The following is a 12,500-nucleotide window of genomic DNA, read 5'->3' as shown; positions in this document are numbered from 1 at the left end:
ATGATAATATCACAATTTAAGACATAACTCATTGAACAGTAACACCAAGGACTTAATTAACATGATCTCCATGAAATCCCATGGCGCCAGGAGCACCTTTTACGTGTTTTTTTTGGAGGAATTGTGTTTGCCGTAAAGCGGAGCTCCCGGTCGTTAGGCAACACTCGGCTCGGTGTGTTTTGCCCTCCCCAAGATGGCGGCCTGCACACAATGCTGCATACGGCCGCTGATCTTTATAGTAGTTTTTCTCTGAATTACGGCTCAGATTGAGCTGGATTGAACAACGCGCCGATATTAGTGGCTCAATACTAAATCGACGTTACCGCGCAGTTAAAATGTGAACGCTTCTGAAGACTCTCAAATAGACGATGATCACATTAGCTATATGTTTTTGGCAGACCGGAAACGGTCTTATTTTCCCAAGTGAAATAGAGCGCTGTCTATGGTGGCGGTAGCCGACAGCACCGGGGGTTTTAGTGATGGTCTATTAGTTAAACATTTATAAAATAAAATCTTCAAATCTGAATTTGTCAAATCTACAAGCTCAAAAGTGTCGCAATGTGGCACGTTGTGACCTTGTTGTTTCCACCAGAAAGCGACGACGACATACAGAGGTAGGTGTCAACAACACTATAGCAAAGTCAAATCTTCTCATAAAAATGTACCGAAGGAAACTTGAAATAAGAATAAAAGCGTTTTCTTTTAATAATGTTTGATTTAGAGGGACATTACATTACTGTGTATAGCATACGCACATGAAGTTAGATCATGGTTATGTTTACCATCACCTCCATATCCGTGCCCTCCCACTTCAGTCCTACCATCGCTGTGTCCCTGTAACTCCTCTCAGTGCAGGATATGGCAGTAAGAGAACTGCTATCTATGCTTCACCGTCTCTCCCATACTGATGTCTCCATACACAAAGCGGCACCGCCGTACGATGGAGTAGCCTATAAATTAAGCTACCCTGTCTCCCTTTAACTTTCCACGTTTACTCTCTTGCGCGCGAGCGCGCACCACTCTCAATTCTTCCTCCGTGAAGTACCTCCACTCCCCCTTTTACTCTTGTTCCTCTCCTCCTCCTCCTCTTCCTCTCCCCCTCCTGCCCATCTGGTCTTCATTTCTCCACAGTGTTCAGCATAATGTCCCCAGGGGCTCAGGGGTGAGTGCTGGTATAATTAATACAGCTAACACCCGGCAATTAAGTAACAATTAAGCTTTTCTACTGGAAGAGGCATCTGATGGATGTACGTGAAGATCTAAAGCCAAGATGTGTTCATTGAAAAGTGACTTTGATGAGTGATTCTGTATGTACCTACATTTGGTGAAAGCGTGCAGGATATTATATCCAAAAAATGTAATTACACAGAAAAATCCTCATAATTTAACTCTGAGTGGTCAATGTTATACTCCCAGAGTTAAACTAACTTATGAGGATCTCGCTCTGTATATAGATCGCTGAGAAACTCCATTCTCCTTCGTTGAGTGTCCCACGTTTTATAGGTCATCAATCACTTGTCGCACACTGTAAAACCAGTTTTCAACAAGGCTGAAATTATTTTGCCACATATTGCCTTTGGCACAGGCCAGGAATCGCTGTGCCTCTAGTCTAATGTATTAACGACATCCTATGTATTTCAAGAAAATCATCAACCAACCTACTTTTTTTTTTTTATTAAACAAATGCCATCAAACACAGAATTGTCAAGCTTTGTTAAATCTCGTCGCATTTTTGTACGTTTTGTAAGTTCTTTTAGGGCAGTTCTTTACGATGACGAACAAAAAACGAGAGCAGAGAAACGCCAGTTTCAGCACAATGGTGAAATGGACCCCGTAAGAAAGACGGATTGCAGAAAGTCCCACTGTGGGCTAAGAGAAGGTCTGGAGAATCTCCGCTTGCTGTCCTCCAGAGCCGCTGACAGACAGTAATTAAACGCTAATGATTTATTAATATGTTAAGGCTACAACCTTGCATGGAAACCGTATCTTCACCCCGTGTACTACAAGCAATGCGTGTCTGTGTTCATGTGCTGTGCTTTTTTTTTAATTATTTTAGAATGAATCCGTGGAAAGTCTTTCAAGATGTTTCAATGTACATTATCTGTGTTGGTGTGTCTCTGCATGTATGCGTCTGCGCAAGTCTGGTTCGTATAAATGCCAAATCCTGGTCATTGCATCAGGCTCTCCAACTTATTAGTGTTTTAAATTCAGTTTTTCTTTGCAACAATGCTTCTCTCACCAGCAGCCATATATATGGATGAAGTTTGCATAGTTTGCACAATTTACCATGCATAAGCAATAATATGTAAACATTTTAATGACATTTTTTAAATTATTTTTGGTATTCAGACAGCCAGCAACGCTCCCAATTTTTTTTGTCTCTGTGACACATCTAGGGGCAATCTGCATTCAAAGATTTCCCTAGAAGCTTTGTCATTGGTCGATTTGCACCCTGTATACTGTCATGCATGCACATGTACTCAACATTGTACGTGTGTGTGTGTGTGTGTGTGTGTGTGTGTGTGTGTGTGTGTGTGCGTTACCTGTAAGCCTCTGAAGACTCCGTGTGTGTGTATGCGGTACTGCGCGCTGCAGCTGTATAGCATGGGGTCACTGTCATAACCTGCTCCATGGCTGAAAACATAGAAGGCGTGAGAGAGGGAGAACGAGAGAGATTAACAGAAATTAAGAGAGATTTACAGTAAAACGTCTATTATTCAATGCTGCAGTGCTTAGACATGTGAACACACATCACACTACATCCATCACTATATGAATGCGTACATGACTGCATGTGCTTCCACCGCACAAAGGAAAACCCATGCCGACTATAAACGATGAACGATCAACAACAATACATCCGAGGAATGTTTTCCCATCCAATTTCAGAGATTTGTTCTTGCAATCTTTCAAGGGAGTGAGCCTGAGTGACTGTGTGTGTATGCGTGCTTGCGTATGTGCGTGAGTGTGTGTGAATGCGTGAGCGAGCGTGCGTGGGTGTATAAACATAATAGCATAACCCCAATAAATATATTTTCTAAATTAACGAGACACCTCCGGATGTAACATTTACCAAAAATACTTTTTTTCTCATTCACATAATCATGTTTTATATACTATATCATGATGATAGTACAGTACATAATCATGTTTTATACACTATGTCATGATGATAGTACAGTATGCAATACTGAGCACATCATGTTATTTCCAAAATTATGTATTTCCCGAAACCATTTGATTTATCAGAGCCAGTAAAATTCATTAATTTTCAAAGAAAACAGGAGTATTTCAGTGTCTCTGTGAGTGTTTTGGGGGGTTTGAGGGAGCAGGGAGCAGAACAAACCATTGTCTGTTTTAACACAGCTGCAAAACCTTTCCTCTCATATCATCTTATGATAACACGCCGCAGAGACACAGAAAGCGCTTGTCTATAAAACGTGTTATATGGCGGTGGAGCTAACGACGCGGCGAGGAGGGGAGTTTGCATCCTGTTGAGTATTCAGTATGTCTGAGGATTAATAAAGTCCTCTTTGTCTCCTGGATGGTGATTCCAAGGACAGGAGGAACCAACCAGGCAGATTGGCTGAGCAGCAGCTAGTGGACGATGCGTGCTGTAAATCTTTTCGGGAAATGAATTCCATTGCGTTAGTCAACTCTTTTCATTCATTCATTCATTCATTCATTCATTCATTCATTCATTCATTCATTCATTCATTCATTCATTCACTCACTCACTCACTCACTCACTCACTCACTGATCATTCATTCAGCCGTTTTCAATTTTCAATCCGACATTCCTATTTTTGGGTAGGACATTAGAGGCTATCTTTTCAAAACTAGGTATTACTAGGCGACAACGTTGTACGGTGAATTGTAAAACATGAATTTTAAAACAGTTTTTAATATTTAATATAATATTGTCTATGTCCCTCGAACTTATTTCTAATGGTTTGAGCCTCAATCGCCACTCTGAAATAAGCAGTCCATGGCATTTCTTTTTTGCTTCTGAAGCTGTTTGAGCTGCAGTACCACAATGTACTGAGGTGGCGGGGGTGCTGATATGCAATTTATTTAATATTTTAGTCATTATAATACTGATGCTATAAACACAGGCTTGTTTCCATTCCATGCCAACTTGGAAAAGCAACAATGGCGGACATTGTAAACAAAGTGGAAATGCAAATTTGGAACTGAAAACTGAAGAGAGGGAGGAATTATACAAAGTAGGGTGACGTTGATGACCAAATCAGTTGAGCTGCTCCTGAGAGAAATCTCCATAAAAGCCCATATATGATGAGAAATCCTGATTGTTCAAAATTGCATATTTGTGGGGATAGAAAATACACAGGGGAGCTAAAAAAACAGAAAAACTATTGAAAAAGTCGGAATTTATGTTATAGGACCACATATTAAGACAGCTTAATATGTGTGTGCACAGTCGCGCGCGCACACCCACACACACACACACACACACACACACACACACACACACACTGAAAGTGAAAACAAAGTATCTTAGTTGCAAAAAACCCCCCAAAAACCAAAGAAACATCAAGGTGTTCCACATGCCATGCAAGCAGGGAGGCGATAAAAGTGCTTAGGAACTAGAAATAGAGCTGAATGTGACGTGTGTGATTAAAAGGATCGTGGCCTCCCTGATCAGTCATGTGAGTAATGATGTACGCCTCAGACAGACCCCTAACAGGCCTCTTCAATCACCATGCTCAACAATGCCACAGCTCTCATATCTGATTTAATGAAGCTGAGCCCACTGCCACTATCCCCCGCACACGCACATGCACACGCACGCACACACACACACACGCACACATGCACACACACACACACACACACACACACACACACACACACACACACACACAACACACACACACAGTTGTTCTGCACTTTTTTGCCATGAGAAAATAATTGTGTAAGTGTTGTTGCTGTAACTGTTTGTTTTTTACTGTTGTTGAGACCAAAGACAAATTTCCACACGTGGACAATAAATTAAAGTAACTTACTGACTAACTCTCTCACACACACACACACACACACACACAAACACACACACACACACACACACACACACACACACAGCATTAGGATTTAGGGCTGCGCGATATGACTTAAAATTAAGTCACGATTATTTCAAACGTTTACCTCCATTACGAAAAATGTACATACTTTCACTTTTTTGTAATCCACCATTGTACATCAGACTAATTTACTTTTTTGTGTAGATTCGTTATGCACTCAATAAGAAATTAGAATACTTATAGAGTATAAAAAAACCCTGCTTCAGTGCTTCTCAATCGATCAATAAACCAGATTATGTCGGCTATCGGTTCTAATTGCCTAGCCCTGTAACACACAGTTACAAATACACACTCAGTGGCACATATCCAATTGAATACAACAACCGTACTGTAGATGCACATGAAATAACACAACATTTGTTGGACACTCACTCACTCACACACACACACGCACAAACGCACGCGCATACACAAACTCTGCACACAAGAATTCACGCACGCACGCACGCACACATGTCATGACACTTGTGATGAAAGACAGTCTGGGGCACGAGGGTATGTGTGAGCGGACACAGGCCCAGCCCAGTAGGGGACTGTGGAGGTCACCATGACATTGTAACGCTTACTAAACTACAGTTATTTATGGCAGCCAATGGCCATACTGTAGGCAAAAGTTTCCAAAAGATAAATAATGGCTTCCGGTAAATGTTTTATATTTTCAAAAATGGCTGAAATCTATCGGAGCTCTCCCTATTCATGGTGCGATGATGAACATGGCTTAATATGTTTCTATACATGACATTCATCATGTCAAAAAGAAAGGAGAGGTTCGAGGAGAGAGAAGGAATGCTGTATGACAAACAGGACTCTGAGTCTGAAGGAAACCCACCCTAGTTTTAACCACTTAAAAACCCAAGTCGGAGGATCTACAACGTCTACAGCGGTGTGTGAAACAGCAACGCATTATGCTTGTAGATCTGCTATTTTCTGCAAAGATAAATGTAGAGCAAAATCAGATAATACACTAGCATAGAGCCCTGTGGGACTCGAGAACAAAAGTTCTCTGCCGAGCACAATGAATGATCAGTTACTCTGAGGTTGTAGTGTAGGAACTGCAACTGAATTCTTTAACCAGATATGAGAGGATCGGATCCAAACCAGCCGTTGTCAATCGGTGTCCCCAGACACACCGACATAAGACTAGAATAATAACCACACGTTTTTTTCATTTACTATATATCAATGCTTTGTACAGATATTAATTTGTTCATATCACAAATTTTCTATTCTATGCAGCCTTGAGACTGACCTGAAATGGGTCACATTGCTTTATTTTGGTGAAACAATGGAAAAGTCAATATTATTAGCAATTCAACTATATTAATTCAATTTGTGTTATAATTAAAACCTCACGGCTGCAGCTGCTGTAGCCGTGTATAATGGGCACAGGAACAGTTGCTACTTCACAGGTTCACATCCTGAATTAAAAGCATTGCTGAAATATATGCGTTTTATATGTCAAAACCTCTGACCTTCACTCAACATGCACTGCAAATGACCAGAAACGAACCCACGGCAGAGCCCTCCATGCTTTGCATGTTTCCCGTCGCCTTTCATTGCAATACCTGCTTCGAGGTTTGAGTTGACAGACCGACGGGGGTGAGAAAAATAAGTTAAATAACATATAAAATGACAGTTACATCTCCTACCTCTTTATGGTTGATGCCAGTGAAGGGTTCCATCCCATGCACTCCAGCTGAGAGGCCATTTGATATAAATTATCACCGCTGTGGAGGAAAGAGCAAAATGTAATTGAAACTTAAAATCGATACGTTGCAACTTTACTGCACTGTAAAACCCTGAGTGTTGATGTAACTCTGAGAGTAAGGATTGTCCTGTGCGTGTTATGTGATGCTTGGTATGTTTGTGTTGAGTTTCTTGTCCCCTCTGTTGAAACAGACTGGTAGAATGCGTAGCTGTTGTAAGCTTGTAGATCAGCAAATTTCCGCTATACTTTTTTAAAGTATAATAATTAATCATTTCTTGGTATATTTCAGTCATTTGTCATATCTGCCCTGTGAACGTTTTCACGACGAAGCCGCCTAAAAGGCAAACAGAAATGTAATTCCTATTCTATGTTCCCATTTCCAATGCCAAAAACACAATTAAATAATCGTCCCGTCCCGTCCCCCGTCCCCGTCAGATCGAACTACGCATAAACTTGCACGGAAAATAATTTCACCCGCACTCTGGTGCCAATAGACTTGAAGTTGATGGAGAGTCTGCCCAGCACAAAATGTCCATAAAGACAGACATAGAGACAGAGACGCACATGAGTGAGCTAAATGTTCCTCTTACAGTCATATTTCATTAAACACACACAGATTCCAGTACCATTATATAGTTAGACCTGCCAGGTACTTTGACGCGCACACGCGCACACGCACACGCACACACACACACACACACACACACACACACACACACACACACACACACGGTAGATTTATGGCATTTATAAGCCCTTGACACCACACAGCTTCTCTATCATACCACCTGCGTGCTGGAGGGGGGTACGTGTGCGTGGTGCCTGGTACCCTGCTCATTACCCTGCCATTATTTCAACTGTATAGAGAGCATAGCAGGGGCACGGAGCCAGAAAAGCCAGAATGGTATTTCAGGGAAAAAGAAAAAGAAGGGAAAAGAAAGGTTTGTATAGACATCTTTTAAACAGAACTGAAATCATGGCCTTTTCTTTTCTCCAAAATACATCACATTTCATATCTAAGCTTTAAAAGGAGGAGTTTCAGGGTCAATGTGATTTTCCGAGCTTCACCCAGCTGATGGCTGATCATATGGGATTGCGTTAAAGGAGGAGTTTCAGGGTCAAGTGTTTTCGTCGCGGACACTTCGACGCGGTGACCTCCCGATTCCCAGGCGGACGACGACACGCCTAAATGAATTGTGTTTTAATCCTGCTAAGTGAGTTCTATATAGGTATAGCCCTATCACGCAATTGTCTTTTAAATAAAGTAAAATACTGTCTGAGGAAAATGGACATCAAGCGTTATCAAGGATGGTACACCATATCTCCTTGCTATACCTTCAGGAAGGAGATATGGTGTACCAGAATACAATAAGGTCAGACTAAAGAGGTCCTTTTGTCCACCAGTCGACCTTGAGGCAGGAGTTGTAGTAGCCACAGGATGATCTAAGCGGTGGATATTGCTCTTGTCTTCATGTCTTTATGTATGTAAATTGTCTTGTTCTTTGCGCTATGTCAAATGTGTGTACCGGTATTTTGGCGGTATATGTGTTCTGCATACTTGGCTGCTGTGTCGCAAGACAAATTTCAGTGTGAACTGACAATAAAGTACTATATCATATCATATCAGCCACTCATACAGTACATACATTATTTATATATTTATTGAAGGTGGGGTCCACAGACAGCCCAGTTAGGCACTGTGTTCACCTGGCCTTATTTTCCGGGGTGCTCACCTTGGCAGCGCTTCCAGGCGACCGCAAGTTGAAAATACTTTTACTCTCAGCAGGCAGAGGAAAGCGTTACACGGCAAGAACAAAGGTAAATGCCCATGCAGCGCAACACCAAGCTATGCTGGAGTAAAAAAAACAACAACGTATAAACAATTGAAAACATGCACTGTGCTCAGGACAAAAAAAAACATCTACATGGACACGTGCTGGAGACCAACAGAGTCAGAGTCAGAATCAAAATGAACTACTTTAATAGGATCTGAAGTGTCTCTGACTCCACATCGCTGTACATGAACACGAATGGAAGGACAGTCTCGTACTGTCTCTCTGGGCTTGATGAGGCCCAGTAGTGTTTCCATTTAATCTCCCTCTCCGAGAATTGATAAGCCCCCTAGCGTGTGTGTTTTTATACCAAGGTTGCACTGCTGATGGCCTGAGTAAATACAGCCCTGTTGGTACCAGGCGGCACGATTAGAGAGCTGACCCTATACTCATCGGAGCCTTCTGTGCGTCACGTGTATATTTGTATGCAAGTGTGTGCGTGCGTGTGTGCGGTCATGATAGCGAGGCCTAGGCTAGAGAGCGTGAGACTAGCAGCACAGCATGGTAGTGTCCACTAAGCCCCCCGGGCCCAGCCCCGCCGCTCATCCCCCCCTTATCAGCCATTTACTGTGATATTTAGATTCTTTATGTGCCCCTCATGGCTCTGCCACTGGAAAACACCATGGCGGAGGTATGTAAAGAATGTCTGCTCATTTAGACGCACACTCGGAGGAATGAACAAACAGGAGGGGGAGAGGGTATAGGGATAGTGTGACTTCACTAAAATGTTGCTATATTATTGTGTCTGCACGACCTTCCAAAATGTCCAAGTGGACACGCACGCGCGCGCACGTGTACACACACACACACACACACGATGATGATGATGATGACAAATTTAATAATGATACTAAAATGAACTCTTTTGATGCCACCATTGACTCCGGCGGAAGTCCTAATGTAATAACTGCGAGGTCGCGGGGATTTCCTCCCAACGTCGTCCCTCACCTCATATCACCTCAATCTGAGCCTCAATTCAGAGAAAAACGGTGTGAAAAACTGTGACGCTGCTCTTGAAGCGGAAAGTATTAGCCAATGCTGTTTCCGTCACACGATCTGACCCTTCACTAGATGAGACACGCCGATCCGACCCTCCACTGGATGAAACACGCCGATCTGACCCTGCACTAGATGAAACACGCCGATCTGACCCTTCACTAGATGAAACACACTGATCTGACCCGTCACTAGATGAAACACGCCGATCTGACCCTTCACTAGATGAAACACGCCGACCTGACCCTTCACTAGATGAAACACGCCGATCTGACCCTTCACTAGATGAAACACGCCGATCTGACCCTGCACTAGATGAAACACGCCGATCTGACCCTTCACTAGATGAAACACGCCGATCTGACCCTTCACTAGATGAAACACGCCGATCTGACCCTTCACTAGATGAAACACGCCGATCTGACCCTTCACTAGATGAAACACGCCGATCTGACCCTTCACTAGATGAAACACGCTGATCTGACCCTTCACTAGATGAAACACGCCGATCTGACCCTTCACTAGATGAAACACGCTGATCTGACCCTTCACTAGATGAAACACGCCGATCTGACCCTTCACTAGATGAAACACGCCGATCTGACCCTTCACTAGATGAAACACGCTGATCTGACCCTTCACTAGATGAAACACGCTGATCTGACCCTTCACTAGATGAAACACGCCGATCTGACCCTTCACTAGATGAAACACGCCGATCTGACCCTTCACTAGATGAAACACGCTGATCTGACCCTTCACTAGATGAAACACGCCGATCTGACCCTTCACTAGATGAAACACGCCGATCTGACCCTTCACTAGATGAAACACGCCGATCTGACCCTTCACTAGATGAAACACGCTGATCTGACCCTTCACTAGATGAAACACGCTGATCTGACCCTTCACTAGATGAAACACGCCGATCTGACCCTTCACTAGATGAAACACGCCGATCTGACCCTTCACTAGATGAAACACGCCGATCTGACCCTTCACTAGATGAAACACGCCGATCTGACCCTTCACTAGATGAAACACGCCGATCTGACCCTTCACTAGATGAAACACGCTGATCTGAGCCCTCACTAGATGAAACACGCTGATCTGACCCTTCACTAGATGAAACACGCCGATCTGACCCTTCACTAGATGAAACACGCCGATCTGACCCTTCACTAGATGAAACACGCCGATCTGACCCTTCACTAGATGAAACACGCTGATCTGACCCTTCACTGGATGAAACACGCCGATCTGACCCTTCACTAGATGAAACACGCCGATCTGACCCTTCACTAGATGAAACACACTGATCTGACCCTTCACTAGATGAAACACGCCGATCTGACCCTTCACTAGATGAAACACGCCGATCTGACCCTTCACTAGATGAAACACGCCGATCTGACCCTTCACTAGATGAAACACGCTGATCTGCTAACCGGAGCCTTGCGATAGTTTTCTATTGACCTCCTCATATCATGCCTCACCTCATATCGCCTCGTCTGAGCCTCAATTCAGAGATAAATGCTGCTAAAGATTGCGCCATTACAGGAGTCTATGGAGAGCTCCTCATGCATGTGCAACTTTTTTTTCCTTTTTTTTTGCCGGCTCCAAGATGGTGGCTGCCTATGCGGTAAATATGACACAGATGAGTCGTACTGTAATATAAATATCGTAACACAGACATACATGGGTTTTGGCATTAAAGTGCTGGGTTTTATAAACCGTACATGAACGTGTATGGCTCGAAATGTGTTTTAATATTAAAAAATATATGTAAAAATATTTTTTTTGTTATTTTTTTCATTGTTAAGCAATATTACACTCGAGGGTGTGCTCTATCGTGATTATTGGCCAGTGATGCGGTCAGGAAGGTCGGGAACAAGCCAAGTTCCGCAAGCGTCACTGAAGTGCCAAAATTCATGATAAAGCACACCCTTGAGTGTAATATTGCGATTATACAACAGTTTCCCTTAAAAAAACATGTCAACTCAATTTCATTGTAACTAAGATACAATGCAAAGGTCCCATGCAAACTGCTAGCCTAGCCACTCAGCCAGTCATCCGGCTCTGCTCTGCGAGACTCAGCACGGCTGATTTTATGTTTTGATTAGGTGTGCCATCATGCTTGTTAAAGCACGAGTATAGATGGATATTTCAACCAATCAGACTGGTTCCTCGAAAGTCGAAACTACCTGTTGTATAATACGGAATAGTGAATACTGATACGTAGGACGTTTACTATGGTATTAGTTCTATTGGTACAAGCTGGAACACAAACATGCTCTGAAAAGGCACGTGGCCCACCCATCTGACCACTTAACAGGTGGTCGGATGGGTGGGTCGCGGGCGCTTTTCAGATGGGCCCGGTGTGGGACTCTAGCCCATTCTGACCGGGCACCCATTTTGGTGTCAGCATCATGTTATGCTTTAGCTATTTAAAAATAGCAGATCTACAAGCACATATCGCGCCACCGAGTGGCACGATACGAGCTTGTAGGTCTGCCATTTTTGAAAAATCGAAGAGCGACTGACATTTTTAGAATCTGATCTCAGGTCAGAATGGGTTCATCAGACCAGTGTGTGTCCGGCGGAAACCTCGTATGAATCTGATCTCAGGTCAGAATGGGCTAGAGCCCTGCTGGGCCGCTGGTGAGCATGTGTGGTTGTGTGCAGTATAACTAAGTATACGTTTCTCTTTAAGCGTTGCAAGCTCGCAAAAACATGTCACAATGCGACGTCCACCAGAACTTCTACATCAGTACTTGGTCATCAGTAACGGTTGGTAATACATTTGTACTTTTACTCAAGTAAATTTGGATAAACCAGACAGTTTAATTGTAACGGAGTATT

At 43.1% G+C, this 12,500-nt stretch overlaps 1 protein-coding gene across 2 annotated transcripts in view; it reads right to left on the bottom strand.

The window, feature by feature from the left end:
- wt1a (WT1 transcription factor a) overlaps positions 1-12,500 on the bottom strand; it is a gene marked incomplete at both ends in the record, with an annotated part of 34,478 nt that overhangs the window by 2,991 nt on the left and 18,987 nt on the right. The window contains 2 exons of one of the 2 annotated variants that reach the window (XM_083763249.1): positions 2,544-2,634; positions 6,752-6,829. In XM_083763249.1, the coding sequence (XP_083619375.1) occupies positions 2,544-2,634; positions 6,752-6,829 (169 nt within the window). The remainder of the gene's footprint in view (positions 1-2,543; positions 2,635-6,751; positions 6,830-12,500) is intronic. The other variant, XM_083763250.1, reaches the window with a different exon arrangement.

The sequence above is a fragment of the Protomyctophum parallelum genome, assembly GCF_964188405.1.
Source record: "Protomyctophum parallelum genome assembly, chromosome: 4".
NCBI lineage: Eukaryota > Metazoa > Chordata > Actinopteri > Myctophiformes > Myctophidae > Protomyctophum > Protomyctophum parallelum.
This window is presented reverse-complemented; position numbering and strand designations above follow the sequence as displayed.